The 17,032-nt window shown below is 38.5% G+C and overlaps 2 protein-coding genes across 2 annotated transcripts in view; both read left to right on the top strand.

The window, feature by feature from the left end:
• Positions 1–3,422: 3,422 nt before the first annotated feature.
• LOC133632161 (zinc finger protein 771-like) lies at positions 3,423–13,045 on the top strand. Its single transcript, XM_062024438.1, has 3 exons — positions 3,423–3,748; positions 5,160–5,486; positions 10,845–13,045. The coding sequence occupies exons 1-3, from the start codon at positions 3,496–3,498 to the stop codon at positions 11,828–11,830; spliced, it is 1,566 nt and encodes a 521-aa protein (XP_061880422.1). The 5' UTR covers positions 3,423–3,495; the 3' UTR covers positions 11,831–13,045.
• A 1,966-nt stretch (positions 13,046–15,011) lies between these two features.
• Positions 15,012–17,032, top strand: part of LOC133631838 (zinc finger protein 629-like) — a 3,089-nt gene continuing 1,068 nt past the window's right edge. Inside the window, exons 1-2 of the mRNA XM_062024003.1 lie at positions 15,012–15,259; positions 16,597–17,032. The exon at positions 16,597–17,032 is cut by the window's right edge and continues 1,068 nt beyond it. Of these exons, the coding sequence (XP_061879987.1) occupies positions 15,082–15,259; positions 16,597–17,032 (614 nt within the window). The 5' untranslated portion in view covers positions 15,012–15,081. The remainder of the gene's footprint in view (positions 15,260–16,596) is intronic.

The following is a 17,032-nucleotide window of genomic DNA, read 5'->3' as shown; positions in this document are numbered from 1 at the left end:
CTTCCAGAAAGACAATTTTAGAGAAAAAATACAACCTTAAAAATGATTTTAGGATTTTTAAGCACATATATCTTTTTACCTTTTAAATTCCTTCCTCTTCTTTCCTGGCAATTTAAATAAATGTTCAAGTATTTTTTAATTTTTTTATTGTAAAGAATAATAAATACATTTTAATTTAATTCTTCATTTTAGCTTCTGTTTTTTCGACAAAGAATATTTGTGAAATATTTCTTCAAACTTATTATGATTAAAATTTTTAAAAATTATTCTGTCAAATCTAGAAAATCTGTAGAATCAAATTTAAATCTTATTTCAAAGTCTTTTGAATTTCTTTTAAAAAATTTGTTCTGGAAATTCTAGAAGAAATAATGATTTGTCTTTGTTAGAAATATAGCTTGGTCCAATTTGTTATATATTCTAACAAATTGTAGATTGGATTTTAACCTATTTAAAACATGTCATCAAAATTCTAAATTTAATCTTGATCAGGAAAAATTACTAATGATGTTCCATAAATTCTTTTTTTACGTTTTTCTCTTCTTTTTTTCGGTTGAATTTTGATTTTTAAAGAGTCGAAATTGAAGTGTTTTCTCCTCTTTTAAACCGTTCAATTAAGTGTAAATATCATTAATTATTAATAATAACATAGAGTTAAAGGTAAATTGAGCAAATTGGCTATTTCTGGCAATTTATTGAAGTGTGTATCAAACTGGTAGCCCTTCGCATTAATCACTACCCAAGAAGTAGCTCTTGGTTTCAAAAAGGTTGCTGACCCCTGCATTAAACAATGTAACAAGGTTTTCCAAAATAAGAGAACAACTTCAACTCAAGTTATGGAAAAAAGTATTTTTGTTTTTTCTCGGCGGAGTCTTTAAGCGGCAACTGCTGAGATAGGCTCCAGCACCCCCCGCGACCCCAAAAGGGACAAGTGGTAGAACATGGATGGATGGATGTGTGGTACTATTTTTTTTCGGTGTTTGCTTTTCATCCCTCTTCCGCTTGTATTCATCGTGTATCTCCTTATGATTCTTGAAGAGGCGGGAGATCAAATTGCTCGTATTAAAGGAAGACGTCTTGGTTCCTCCTCGCATAACCAACTTTTTGCAGTCATTGCAAATTGCCAGTTTTTTATCCGTCAGACACACTTTAAAATAATCCCAAACCGTAGACATGGTGTCGTTAGTCAGTCATCGAGCGAGCTTGCTTGTTAGCCACGGCTACAGCACCGGCAACAACACACTCTTGTTGTTGTTATGCTGCGCTCGCGGCGGTTTGATGAGGTCATCAAGCGTCGCCAGTAAACCTCTCATGCTGCAGTCGTCAACTCCTGTGTCTCCCTACGTCCGTGTTTTACCGGATATGTACCGCTCCGTACAGCGGCGTTTTAAAAAGTCATTAATTTTTCTTTTTGAAACCGATACCGATAATTTCCCATATTACATTTTAAAGCATTTATATTATCGGACATCTCTAGTTTTTATGTACAGAAGTAAAATGTAATGAAAGACAATTTTTTTAAAATAAATAATGCATATCGCGCAGTAACGATGGCACTATGTATAGATATAAATAATACAAAAACACTATCGTAACACTCGTATTGCACACCAAGAAAAACAAATCACAGTAATCACATAAGTGCATTGCAAAGTCATATTATGGATGTCCACTTGGTTAACATCCTTCTGTCGGCCACCTCCTCAATGCTGTTTAGTGGGCAGTCTAGGTCGGAGTCAGCTCACTTGCTTAATAATCACTTTATTAGGTCTGTTCCTATCTCTGAGCGTGCTGCCATGGCATAGAACACCGCAGAGGCTACAACAGTGTCATAAAAAGTGCACAGTAGTGACCCGCACACCACAGAAGACCTCAATCTCCTCGAGAGGAGTAGGCAACTTTGAACCTTCTTGTACAGAACGTTTGAATTGAGTCCAGTCCAGTTTATTGTCGAGGTGAACACCGAGGTATTTAAATGAGTCCACTATTTTTTATGCCTGATTGCTAGATGGGTGCTGGAGCTGACCGCCGGAAATCCATCACAAGCTCTTTTGCCTTACTACTTACTTGCTAACATATTCAAAATGACTTTACAAAGCAACTACTTTAATTCGAAAGAATTCACCACATTAAAAAAAAATACTATTTTTCATCACACATGGTGTTTTATGTTCTGTCTTTTTTAATGTTTCACATGTTAATGTTCTTGCATCTTGCTTTCTGCTCCGCCGCTCCCAGTCTGTGCAACGCTCTCCCTGACCACCTGAGGGCACCACAGACTGTGAATGCTTTTAAAAAAGGCTTAAAAACCCCTTTTTTTAGATGTATGCATACTAGTTTTAGCTATTTGGCTGTTGTAGTTTTTATTTTTTTAAATTTTCTATCATGTTTTTATTAATTTTTTTTTTTAAATACACTGTTGCACTTTGAGGTTGTTTACTCAATGTAAAGTGCTTTTTTTACAAATAAAATATATTATCATTTTTATTATTATTATTATTATTATTATTATATCCTGCTATGCTCTGATTCGGTTCTGTTTTTATTTTCCTCCATGGACATGTACCGCCATGAGTCCAGATTGTATGTTTATGATTCACACGTTCTTTGAAATAAAAATAAAAAAACGATTTTGATTGCGACGTCGTTGGAGCTCTTCTTTCTTCCTCAGCTCACATCAGGGGTCGGGAACCTTTTTGGCTGAGAGAGCCATGAAAGCCAAATATTTTAAAATGTATTTCCGTGAGAGCCATATAATATTTTTTAACACTGAATACAAGTAAATGCTTGCATTTTTAAGTAACACCAACATTTTTTTAGTATAATAAGTCTCGTATTCTTTTTAATAACATTGTTATTCTGAAGCTAACCAATAATAAATAACATACATACATCATTAATGCGACTTCTTGGACAGATGCGGTAGAACACGGATGGATGGATTAAAATGCAGGAGAATGTTTTATATTTTGAACGTTATTTTTAACTCTGATTACCAGTGGAAATATTCATTTCTTATCGTGTTAAGCAATGTCAGCAAAGATGTATCTGAGAGCCAGATGCATTCATCAAAAGAGCCACATCTGCCTCTAGAGCCATAGGTTCCCTACCCCTGGCTCACATCATGCAACAGTCCTCATTATCGCCGCTAGATGGCAGCAATGCAACGTAATGGATGTTTGCCTCTCGTAAAACCTCCCATCAGAAAAAAGGGCGGAAGTTAGCAACGTTCGATGAGGCTTAAGCTAGTAGGGGCAAACAGAACAGGAAACGACGACACCAAGAAAACAATTTTAAAACAGAAATTTCGTGTATTAATGAGACATGTTGACGTACAAGTAAACTGGATGAAAATCGATTGAGGAATAAGCACGTTATGATTTATTTTTAATAAACAACACATTGCATTACATCGCCTTAAATGGGAAAAAATGCCCCCACCAAGATGGCCCCGCGAAGGCACGTCGCTTAGCATGGCTGCTGCATCGAGCTAATTCTATGTTACAAGGCAACGAGAAACAGCTTGAAATCAAGTCGAGTATTTGCGGCCGCTATTGCAGCAAAACATCCAACATGTTGAAGAGGTTGGTGAATGAGCGACTAACTGCGGCAGCTGAGGAAATATTCGCGCTGTTTGAAAGAACGATAGCGTCGTACGAGGAGGAACTTTCCAGAACAAAAGAGGAGAACGAGCAACAAAGACAACAACTGGAAGCTGTTAGCAAGACTCCCATTGTCTCACATACTGAAGGTATGTTTTAGCACTTCCTCATTTTCAAATAAGTGTTCCATGGGCAACGTTTGCCCCAAAACATGTTTAGTTACTACTAGGAAACTCAGGTAAAGCACAAGCTGTGATGGGCAAGATACTTTGAAAATGCAGTAAGCTAAGAATACTAGTTACTCTCCATTAAATGTAGCTCAGCTACCTACAAACTATCCCCACAGAACTGTAGCAAGCTACACGACAAAAGTAGCTTCAACAAATCTCAACCTAATGTAAAACTTTCCACCGGACAAAATTGCAGAGAAAAAATGCTCAGTTTGATTGTTTATTATAGTAATCTAGGCTGACCATATTGTGAAATCCCAAAAAGAGGACACATATATGCGTGCCAAGGGGTGAAAAATTGCCAATGATACTCAAACTTGCTTTATAAATAATATATTTATTTAAATAAAGCATTTTTTCTCCTCTGTTGACAACAGTGTTGGCGCTAGGAATTTTAAAAATGGGGTCCCAGGGACCCCATCAAGTCATAAAAATGGGGTATCCTGGAGCATTCAAAGTTCCTTTCACTGGAACTAAGGGGCCCAGCCCAACTCCTGAAAAACAACCCCACACCATAATTCCTCCTCTACCAAATTTCACACTCTGCACAATGCAGTCCAAAATGTACAGTTCTCCTGGCAACCTCCAAACCCAGACCGGTCCATCAGATTGCCAGATAGAAAAGCGTGATTCATCACTCCAGAGAAGGCGTCTCCACTACTCTAGAGTCCAGTGGCGACGTGCTTTACACCACTGCATCCCACGCTTTGCATTGGACTTGGTGATGTATGCCTTAGATGCAGCTGTTCGGCCATGGTAACCTATTCCATGAAGCTCTCTGCGTAATGTTCGTGGGCTAATTTGGAGCTCTGTAGCAACTGACTGCGCAGAAAGTCGGCGACCTGTCAGTTTACGTGGCCTACCACTTTGTGGCTGAGTTGCTGTTGTTCCCAAACTCTTCCATTTTCTTATAATAAAGCCAACAGTTAACTTTGGAATATTTAGGAGCGAGGACATTTCACGACTGGATTTGTTGCACAGGTGGCATCCTATGACAGTTCCACGCTGGAAATCACTGAGAGCGGCCCATTCTTTCACAAATGTTTGTAGAAACAGTCTCCATGCCTAACTGCTTGATTTTATACACCTGTGGCCCGGGCCAAGTGATTAGTACACCTGATTCTCATCATTTGGATGGGTGGCCAAATACTTTTGGCAATATAGTGTATATACTCCCGAATGAAATGGAGACTTCAGCACAGAATAAATTACTGTTTCAAACCACAGTGGCAAAAGGACAATAACTGTGTGGTAATAAATCAATATAAGGGTGTAAATAAAACACATTTTGTTGGACTGGTTGAAATCCTGTGTTGTTTGTGTCTTGCAGACGTCCTGCATGAAGAACGTCCCCCTTTACCGCAGGGAGGGAGCTCCACGTTAAAGCAGAAGGATCCAAAGCCCGCCCACATTAAAGAGGAAGAGGATGAACTCTGGATCACTCAGGAAGGCGAATATTACACTAAGTTGGAGGAAGATGGTCTTCCCTTATTGCCACTGACTGTGGTCTCTGTGAAGACTGAAGACCATGAAGACACACCGGCAGACAACCTCTTAGCTCCACTATCAGACTGTGACGACACATGGTCACACTTTCCTGAGGATGCAGACAGGGACAACACCCAAGAAGCTTTGAGCAGTGATGCAGGCTGTGAAGGTGATATAAGGACTCACACTGACGACAAATGCTCTAAAAATAAGACGGTTAAAAAACCCTTTAGTTGTTCAGTTTGCGCTAAAAGCTTTTCGTGTAAGGCTCATTTGCATGAACACATGCGGACTCACACAGGAGAAAAACCGTTCCGTTGCTCAGTATGCGGTAAAAGATGCACGCAGAAGTCAAATATGCTATCGCACATGAGAACGCACACGGAAGAAAAACCCTTTGTTTGCGCAGTTTGCGGTAAAAGTTTTGTTCAGAAGGTATCCTTGATCGCACACGAGGAAAAACACACAGGAATAAAAACCTTTGTTTGCTCCGTTTGTGGCAAAGGCTTCTCGTATAAGACGAGGTTAAAAGCACACATGCTGACTCACAGCGGAGAAAATGTTTTTAGTTGCCCAGTTTGTGGTAAAAGATTCTCTCAAAAAGCGGACATGCGGTCACACGTCCGAACACACACAGGTCAACAATCCTTTGATTGCTCAGTGTGTGGTAGAAGTTATTCTCACAAGAAATGTTTGACAGTACACATGCGGAAACATAATGGGGAATAAACCTTTTCCTGGCCTGTATATGCTCAAATGTTGTCAAATTATAAGTAGGATGTCGCACAAAAATATTGCGCTATAAATATCAGATTCTCTCATGGGTTCCAAAGTTGTGCTGCTAAAGACAGTAGCAAATGAGTGTTGACTTTTTAATACCTTCAGACTGCCGATTGGTTGAGAAGAGGACAACACGGATCCCTCCCCATTGATTTTGAGTACCGTATTTTTCGGAGTATAAGTCACTCCGGAGTATAAGTCGCACTGGCCGAAAATGCATAATAAAGAAGGAAAAAAACATATATAAGTCGCACTGGAGTATAAGTCGCATTTTTGGGGGAAATGTATTTGATAAAAGCCAACACCAAGAATAGACATTTGAAAGGCAATTTAAAATGTCTAAAGAATAGTGAACAACAGGCTGAATAAGTGTACGTTATATGAGGCATAAATAACCAACTGGTATGTTAACGTAACATATTATGGTAAGAGTCATTCAAATAACTATCACATATAGAACATGCTATACGTTTACCAAACAATCTGTCACTCCTAATCGCTAAATCCCATGAAATCTTATACGTCTAGTCTCTTACGTGAATGAGATAAATAATATTATTTGATATTTTACGCTAATGTGTTAATAATTTCACACATAAGTCGCTCCTGAGTATAAGTCGCACCCCCGGCCAAACTATGAAAAAAAACTGCGACTTATAGTCCGAAAAATACGTTAGCTCACCAAAGTGTAAAATAATATTTTCTTTAACCTCGCAGTATTTGTAAACCGGTTCAATTCAGACATGCCTCCATTTAATGACAAAGTACCCCAAAATAGCATAAAGACAACAAGTAAAGATTTTATTTTTATATAAAGTACAATTTAAAGTACCTTTTTAAACAGGCTGTTGATATTTAATTATTGTATTTTATCCAAAGCTTTGTTGTTTTCTGCTTTTATGTAAAAGATTTGGGTTTTTGGTGTTCTTCCTGTGTTTAGTTCTCAGTTCCTGTACAGCGCTCTTATTTTCTTAGTTGTACTTCCGTCATGATCGTTGAATGCCAGGGGTGTGACGATTCATTTGAACAATTCCATTCCAAATTGCTGTTGCTGATACAATTCAGGGACAATGTTATTGTTTTTAGAACAATCATGAACATGTGTTTGTGTTGTGTCAATGACTAAAATATAATCTGAAACCACTTTTTAAAAAATAAATACGATTTTTAACGTGGCCTCTTCGCAGCTCTTCTTTTTTCTTCAGCGCTCATCTTCTGCATTCTTCAATGCCGCCGCCAGATGGCGGCAGTGTGTCGTCATCGTTTGGTGTCTACTTTGAAACCAAAAAATTAAAAAAAAGGCGGAAGTGAGAATGACAAGGGAGAAAGGGCTAAACAATTAGCATTAGCAAACCTTCAAACGATTGTTCGGTGTAGTCGCTGTAAGACAACATTAAAAATGTTGAAAGAGTTGGTGAATGAGCGACTAATGGCGGCAGCTGGTGAAATATTCGCGCTGTTTGAAAGAACGATGGCGTCGTACGAGGAGGAACTTTCTAGAACAAGAGAGGAGAACGAGGGACAAAGACGGCAAATAGAAGCTTTTCACAAGAATAAAATGTTGCTCCAAATTGAAGGTATGTCTACCCACTTTTTATATTTCACATATCATCTTATGGTCATATCTTTTCAATGGTTAAAAATGTGTTTACGTTAACGCGCGTTTATAAGTTACACCAACGCCAAGTGGCGCTCTACTACTAGTTGTGATGGCCAAATACATTTTATTGTCTGTTGCAAAACATAAATTAGTCGTTGACAAAGTCTATAAATTTGCAGGACAGAACAATATGATATCTCAGTGGCCTACTGGTTAGATCAGGGGTCACCAACCTTTTTGAAACCAAGAGCTACTTTTTGGGTAGTGATTAATGCGAAGGGCTACCAGTTTGATACACACTTAAATAAATTGCCAGAAATAGCCAATTTGCTCAATTTACCTTTAACTCTATGTTATTAATAATTAATGATATTTACACTTAATTGAACAGTTTAAAAGAGGAGAAAACACGGAAAAATTACAATTACATTTTGAAACATAGTTTATCTTCAATTTCGACTCTTTAAAATTTAAAATTCAACCGGAAAAAATAAGAGAAAAACTAGCTAATTCGAATCTTTTTGAAAAAATTAAAAAAATAATTTATGGAACATCATTAGTAATTTTTCCTGATTAAGATTAATTTCAGAATTTTTATGACATGTTTTAAATAGGTTATAATCCAATCTGCACTTTGTTAGAATATATAACAAATTGGACCAAGCTATATTTCTAACAAAGAAAAATCATTATTTCTTCTAGATTTTCCAGAGCAAAATTTTTAAAAGAAATTCAAAAGACTTTGAAATAAGATTTGAATTTGATTCTACAGATTTACTAGATTTGCCAGAATAATTGTTTTGAATTTTAATCATAATAAGTTTGAAGAAATATTTCACAAATATTCTTCGTCGAAAAAACAGAAGCTAAAATGAAGAATAAATTAAAATGTATTTATTATTCTTTACAATAAAAAAAATAAATTTACTTGAACATTGATTTAAATTGTCAGGAAAGAAGAGGAAGGAATTTATATATATGTGTTTAAAAATCCTAAAATAATTTTTAAGGTTGTATTTTTTCTCTAAAATTGTCTTTCTGAAAGTTATAAGAAGCAAAGTAAAAAAATTAATGAATTTATTTAAACAAGTGAAGACCAAGTCTTTAAAATATTTTCTTGGATTTTCAAATTCTATTTGAGTTTTGTCTCTCTTAGAATTAAAAATGTCGGGCAAAGCGAGACCAGCTTGCTAGTAAATAAATAAAATTTAAAAAATAGAGGCAGCTCACTGGTAAGTGCTGCTATTTGAGCTATTTTTAGAACAGGCCAGCGGGCTACTCATCTGGTCCTTACGGGCTACCTGGTGCCCGCGGGCACCGCGTTGGTGACCCCTGGGTTAGAGTGTCCGCCCTGAGATCGGTAGGTTGGAGTTCAAATCCCAGCCGAGTCATACCAAAGACTATAAAAATGGGACCCATAACCTCCCTGCTTGGCACTCAGCAACATAGGGTTGGAGTTGCGGGTTAAATCGCCAAAATGATTCCCGGGCGCGGCGCCGCTGCTGCCCACTGCTCCCCAAGGGGATGGGACAAATGCAGAGGACAAATTTCACCACATCTAGTGTGTGTGTGACAATCATTGGTACTTTAATCTTTAATATACAGTCGTGGTCAAAAGTGTACATACACTTGTAAAGAACATCATGTCATGGCTGTCTTGAGCTTCCAATTATTTCTACAACTCTTATTTTTTTGTGATGTAGTGATTGGAGCACATACTTGTTGGTCACAAAAAAACATTCATGAAGTTTGCTTCTTTTATGAATTTATTATGGGGCTACTGAAAATGTGACTGACAGTCTTTCACTGTCGGGGTTCCATGGACCACCAAGGACTGACATGACTGCAAGCAGCTTTGACTTTGTTTATTTTTTCAAATAACACTCAGTCGCAGGTCGGGTCGCTTTTCAGCTCCTTCCTCCTCCACTGCTCGCTCTTCGGTCCGCTTTTCAGTCGGCCGCGTCTTTGTCTGCCTCTTGCTTTCTGTCTCTTGCGCGCTGCATGTGCTGCTCGTTCTCCAACTCCCTCTGCTGCCCCGCCGTTCTCGACTGCCGCCCTTTTACACACTTGGAGGAGATTATACATAGAGGTATTTGTTTCATGTCTGTAAGACGTTCCTACCGGAAGTTACAAGCAGTTTTGTCTGAGTTTTCCTCTGAGGAGCAGTTTTTTCTCTGAGCGCAATTTTGAGTTTTGGGGTTCGGTTTTTTTTTATATCACAATTTCCACCAGTCCCGATGTGTGTGAGAATTTTGGTGAGTTTTGAAGTATTTTAAGGGGGTCAAATTAGAGGTCAAAGAGGCAAAAATGAGTGTTTTTAGTCATTTTTTGTGTTGAAGGGGAAATTGCCAACTTCCTGTTGGTTTTTGCCCGAGGATGTGAAATTATGAATTGTAGGTCTAAGTGAGAACTATATACAGGTTTTTGTTTTATGTCTCTACGACCTTCCTAGTGGGAGTTACAGGCAGTTTGTTTGTGTTTTTTTCCTAGGGGGCGCTAGAGCGCAATTTTGATTTTTGGGGTTTGTTTTTTTAACTAAAGTGGTTGGGGCACGTTTTTCTATGTGTGTCAAATTTGGTGCGTTTTGAAGCATGTTAAGGGGGGCAAAGTAGTGCGCAAAGCTGCGGAAAAATAATAAAGAATAATAATAATAAAACCTTACAATAACAATAGGTTCCTTTGTAACCGGTACAAAGGACTCCCTGTGGGAGTCCTTTATACAGGGTACATGCGGACCCTAAAAAGAGGTTCGTAAAACAGGTGAAAAAGGAGGTTCAAAAAGAGGTCCCCTGGAACTTGGGCAGATCCTGGCTTCTCTCCGCTTTGTAGTCCTTGGGTTAAAACAATATCTTTCTGTTGATTACAATACATGAAAGAAAACCAAACACCTTCATGTTGCTTCCCCCCCTACACAGTGGAGTTTTACAAGCCTTCTTCTTGGTAGGTTCAAAGACGGCTTTTGGTTTTCTCGCTGGGAACTCATTTCAACACAAAGTTTTTGTGATAACTTAGATCAAATTATTCTAACATTCATATTTAATGTTTGCCTTGAGACTAATACTTTCCAAGACATGACATGGGTTGGCCAAAAGCAAAGGAAAATTGATTATGATTGAAGTGTCTGCTTTGGTTGTTTGTGTCTTTCAGGTGTCCAAAACCTGATAAGTCGTCAAGAAGAACCGCAGAGAGGTAGCATCACTTTGGAGAATAAGGATCCACAGTCCCCCCACATTAAAAAGGAGGAGGAGGAGGAGGAACGCTGGATCAGTCAGGAGGGAGAGTGTGTTGCCAGGCAGGAGGAGGCTGATCTCAGCAAGTTGCCACTGACTGTTGTCTCTGTGAAGATTAAAGATGACGAAGATGAACCCCAAGAAGACTTCTTAGCTCCACTATCAGACAGCAATGACACGTCACACTCTCCTGAGGCTAAAGACAGAGACGACACCCATGAACCTTTAGACAGCGATACAGACTGTGAAGGTGATATGAGGACTCAAACTGACAACAAGCCCTCGGAAGTCCCTGAAAAGAAGACCGGTAAAAAATGTTTGACCTGCCCGGTTTGTGCAAAAAGCTTTTCTGACAAGCGATATTTTCCTCTGCACATGAGAACGCACACTGGAGAAAAACCCTTCGCTTGTTCAATCTGCGATAAAAGATTCTCTCAAAATTCACATTTGTTATCACACGTGAGAACGCACACTGGGGAAAAACCTTTTAGTTGCCCAGTTTGTGACGAGAGGTTCTCTAAAAAGTCCAATATTGTAAATCACATGAGAACGCACACGGGAGAAAAACCTTTTTCTTGTTCAGTGTGCGACGCCAAATTTGCTAAGAGGTTCACTTTGAAGAGGCACATGACGACGCACACGCGAGAAAAACCCTTTAGTTGTTCAGTTTGTGGCGAGGGTTTCGCTGTAGAAATGTCTCTGAGTAGACACCAAAGAACACACACGGTAGAAAAACCTTTTTGTTGTCCAGTTTGTGATAAAAGATTTTCTCATAAGTCAAATATGAACGCACACATGAGAACCCATACAGGAGAAAAAGCCTTTAATTGCTCAGTTTGTGGTAAAAACTATTCTTATAGGGCAAGCTTGTCGATACACATGCGGAAACACAAAGGAGAATAAATATTTTCTTGTACAGTTCTAAGAGCAGAGCCGACAACTTTTCTGGACTATGTTGGAGACTTCCGGCACTTGCTTTTGGTTTCCAACATCCTGACTCAAGGTAAAAATCAGGTTCCTTTGGATATAAAGTACCCAGATTTTTCAACCAAATTATGAAAAGAGTGGGATTTAATGAATCGGTTGTCAATGTTTTACATGTTCCTTGTACCTCAACCTCAAAAAGCACAAGAATTCAACAAAAATTCAAGTACTGTTTTGAATGATTACTTGTTTTAATATCATACAGACACTGGATGACAGTAAAAGCACGCACTCTGAGCTCAGTGTCAAATTACTGGACTGTTTTTGTTAAACTAATAAACGTAAACAATATTCTAATATCAGAAAGAAAAACACCACTAAAGGTTTCCTTATTGTCCACAAGTGTCAGGTTCAAACACTGATGACATCTATTAATCAGACAAGAAGCAAGGAATCATGCAGAGACAAGAGTTCAATTTATCTCATGAGGAGAACGCATGGAGCTGCACACTTAGTCACAGTCTCGCCCTACGCTCTAAGGTACAGCTCCCGCGTCCCTCTATTTATTCAGGAGTTCCACAGTCAACATCACTGAGGCCACCTCTAAAAGGAGTGGTCACATACATCATGCAAAGCAGGTCCAGTACGCACAATACGTGACGGAATGTGCTGGGGGCCTTGTGATTGCCTTGTCTCTGCTTCGTCTGCGTGCTGTCATCTTATCTTCGTTGAGGTCCTTGAAGTCCATGGCTGTTAGCGGGCTAAAACAAAGATAACATCTGCGGCTGAGGCCACCCCTCAGACAAGAAGTTTTGTCCTTGCACAGATCCAAAAGTCTAACTTGAGCACAATAGCTAATAACTATAGCGACGGACTTTAAACATACTAAAGTTGTGTGATAATATATATACATGATTATTCTAACAACAGGTTGCAGACATTCTTTGTGTATGTTTTACGCTTAATGTCTTTGTCCGTCCTAAACATTCATCTATGTACCAACACGTTTGTCTCTGCACGTCAACAGCATTGGTGAACGGTTGAGAGCGATCATTTGTGCTAATTTCTGTTGGCCAATGATAGGCGATGAATTATTATCATCACACATCAACATCTCTGTCATGTAAATTGCTCGGACAGCATTGGAACCCTCAAGTTGCTGGCACGGCCACTCTACCGACCGAGCTATACCGCCTCACCCCACAAAGTATTACACCATATATATTCATTCATACATTATATTACTTTGATTTATTTCCACGTAATAAACACTCATTTTTAAAGTGTGGCGACTTTTCTTTTATTTTGTAGTACTAATAGCGACTTCCTTGTTTATTTACAGAATCTGGTCAAGTCCCTTTGTTTTCACTTTTATCAAAAATCCAATTTGGGCCACTTTGGCCTGCAGTGTAAACGTAGTCATTATGTTGTGTCATTTCCATAAACGTGGTTTCATTAGATCCAACAAGGTCAGGCCTACAAATATAACATATAATACATGTATTATTTGTTATAATCAATATATCGTACATAGAAACAACAACATAAACAATGTGTGGAAATACTGAAACATAATTTGACCATGATGCATTTTTCAAAAAAACAATATTGAATTTGATCCCATTGATTATTACAAAAGCTTGTTTCAAATGTTGTTTTGTTGTCTAAATTGTAATGATAGAAGTGTATCATATCGTCAGTCTACCCCAGGGCAGCTGTGGCTACGAAAGTAGCTTACCACCACCAAGTGTGAATGAATGATGGGTTTTTAACATGTAAAGCTACTTTGGGTACTTAGAAAAGCGCTATATAAATCCCAGTTATTATTATTATTATTATTATATTGTGTTATTCTGGATATCTTTGTTTGGTGGTATAGCTCGGTTGGTAGCGTGGACGTGCCAGCAACTTGAGGGTTCCAAGTTCGATCCCCGCTTCCGCCATGCTAGTCACTGCCGTTGTGTCCTTGGGCAAGACACTTACCCGCCTGCTCCCAGTGCCACCCACACTGCTTTAAATGTAACTTAGATATTGGCTTTCACTATGTAAAAGCGCTTTGAGTCACTAGAGAAAAGCGCTATATAAATATAATTCACTTCACTTCACATATGGTCTGTACAGCATTGTTTTTTAAATGGTAAATGGGTTATACTTGTATAGTGCTTTTTTACCTTCAAGGTACTTTGACACTATTTCCACATTCACACACTGATGGCGGGAGCTGCCATGCAAGGCCTTAACCACGACCCATCAGGAGCAAGGGTGAAGTGTCTTGCCCGAGGACACAACGGTCGTAACTAGGTTGGTAGAAGCTGGGGATCGAACCAGGAACCCTCAGGTTGCTGGCACAGCCACTCTCCCCCGGTAATTATAGTTGCATATTACTTACACATACAAAGTCTCTAAGGCAGAAACGTATCAGAAAGTATCCAGTAACAAACGTGTCCACAATGCGTCGTGAGCGTAACTCAATGAATTATTATTGTGGCCACTAGCTGTCACCATAAAAACAAATTACCGCTCCACTTTAAATTTAAAGATCGCAATAGTCTTTCATAAGGTTAGTGTTTTTCATACCTGCCATTGTTCACTGGGTAATTTTACTTGATTAAACATATTCTAACATTCCACATTGCAAAATAATAAAAGTATGTATGATGATTTGTGCTGATATTATGACAAATTATTATCGGGATCGTATAGGAGGTGAAAAAGCTGTAGTTTTTATGTATTTGATCTGCACTAGGGGTTAGGGTTACTTTTATCACATTTATTTTATTGTGTCACATCTAACAATAACAATAAAATATATTGTTAACAATAACAATAAAATATTTTTGTTTCTGTGTTCATCAATGTGCTTTTAAATAAACAACTGTGCTATTTTTTCATAAACTGAACATTTAAACACTGCATTTTTAGACAGTGTATGTTATTAAACTGAATTTTAGAATATAATCATTTTTATTAAAAGGACATTTTCATCATTATTTGATGTGTTTTCAAATGTTTTCAAAACTTCAAACGCTGAATACATAAATACAATATAAAACAAAAAAAAGCTCTCATCTTGTGCAGTCTACATTACCGCCACACGATGGCAGTCGTTCAATATTATGGTCATGGTGAGAACCGTTAAATCACCATCGAAGAAGAAAAACGGAAGTGAGAAGGCGAAGGGGAGGCGGAAATTAGCAACACTCAAGTGGCTGTTTTTAGTGTACGTCGAAATGCTGCGAGAGTTGGTGAATGAGCGACTAATGGCGGCGGCTGATGAAATATTCGCGTTGTTTGAAAGAACGATAGCGTCGTACGAGGAGGAACTTTCTCGAACGAGAGAGGAGAAGGAGCGATATCGACAACAGCTGGAAGCTGCTAGCAATGTTGACACTGTGCCACACGCTCAAGGTATTGTTTATGTGTTCAATAACTTTACATGTTTTACCTGTTTTTCCAACTTGTTGTTCAAATATTTGAACAAAAAAACAACAACTGTTACATAAATGCTCAACAGGCCGTAACTGCATCGTAGCACATGCTAGCAGGGAAGGACGATGCAGCAAACGCTTGCGTCGATTTGATACCAAGTACCTGCAGGGCAAATGTTGCAGATACTTTTTACTTGTGTATGATCGTTGAACACTTTATATTTATAATCAAAATAAGAAACAGGACAAATAATTTAGATGAACAACATTTTTAATATTTATGTAAATTTTAGCAGTGCACTTTTTTGTGAAATATTTCCTAAGGAAAGACAAAAACAAAATAACACAAGTATTCCATTTTATTACATACAATTGTTTGAGAAAAGTAAAGCCTTGAGTGTAAAAACAAAACACTTTTTTTGCCCACAAAGCCCTCCTGTGTCCCCATACTTTGTCCCTGGGTTTGTTAACGATGCAATGTCAACAATGTGATTAACACGACGAAATAACATTGAATAATAATAATAATAATAATAGATTTTATTTGTAAAAAGCACTTTCCACTGAGCAAACAACCTCAAAGTGCTACAGTGTATTAAAAAAATAAATAAAAAGTAGAGATCCAATCCAATCCACTTTATTTATATAGCACATTTAAACAACAAAATGTTTCCAAAGTGCTGCACAACAATTTTAAAAACAATATTCAAATATTAGATGTCCGATAATGTTTTTTTTGCTGGTATCCGATATTCCGATATTGTCCAACTCTTAATTACCGATTCCAATATCAACCGATACCGATATATACAGTCGTGGAATTAACACATTATTATGCCCAATTTTGTTGCGATGCCCCGCTGGATGCATTAAACAATGTAACAAGGTTTTCCAAAATAAATCAACTCAAGTTATGGAAAAAAATGCCAACATGGCACTGCCATATTTATTATTGAAGTCACAAAGTGCATCATTTTTTTTAACATGCCTCAAAACAGCATCTTGGAATTTGGGACATGCTCTCCCTGAGAGAGCATGAGGAGGTTGAGGTGGGCGGGGTTTCGGTTGGGGTGTATTGTAGCGTCCCAGAAGAGTTGGTGCTGCAAGGGATAATAACCTGTGATAAATCATGACTAATCCAAATTCAAAAGTGTGATTATTCTGATTAAAAAAAAACAACCTTGACAGCACGAGTTACAAATAAATGTATTAAAAAAAATCACCATATACAATTTCAACAGACGCAATATAGTGAGACAGCAATAGGGACATTGTCATTTTAGTCACTGGCAAATGTATTTCTGTTGTGTCCTGCAGACGTCCCGCGTCCCCTTCAGCCACAGGCGGGGAGTGCCACTTTGGAGCAGGAGGATCCACAGCCCCCCCACATTAAAGTGAAAGAGGAGGAATTCTGGATCCCTCAGGAGGAAGAGAGTCTTCTCGCGCTGGAGGAGGCTGCTCTCACCAAGTTGCAACTGAATGTTGTCTCTGTAAAGACTGAAAATGGTGACGACAAACCACCTGGATCCTCGCAGCTTCATCACAGTCCAGGTGAGGAGAACAAAGAGGCGGAGCTTCCAGGCAGCAGCGCAACACAACACATGACGACAGAAGCTGATGGAGACCACTGTGGGGGGTCACAAGCAGACAACCTCTTAGCTCCACTATCAGATAGTGACGACACAATGTCACATTCTCCTGGGGATGAAGACTGGGACTGCGCCCGAGACCCTTTGAGCAGCGATACAGACTG

This window comes from Entelurus aequoreus, linkage group LG17, assembly GCF_033978785.1.
Source record: "Entelurus aequoreus isolate RoL-2023_Sb linkage group LG17, RoL_Eaeq_v1.1, whole genome shotgun sequence".
NCBI classification, from domain to species: Eukaryota; Metazoa; Chordata; class Actinopteri; order Syngnathiformes; family Syngnathidae; genus Entelurus; species Entelurus aequoreus.
This window is presented reverse-complemented; position numbering and strand designations above follow the sequence as displayed.

Excerpts from the sequence above, each read along its gene's own strand:
- LOC133632161 (XM_062024438.1), top strand. The coding sequence starts at position 3,496 with ATGTTACAAGGCAACGAGAAACAGCTTGAAATCAAGTCGAGTATTTGC. Across the intron at positions 3,749-5,159 it reads CATTGTCTCACATACTGAAG|ACGTCCTGCATGAAGAACGT; the intron begins GTATGTTTTAGC and ends TGTGTCTTGCAG. Across the intron at positions 5,487-10,844 it reads CAGTGATGCAGGCTGTGAAG|GTGTCCAAAACCTGATAAGT; the intron begins GTGATATAAGGA and ends TGTGTCTTTCAG.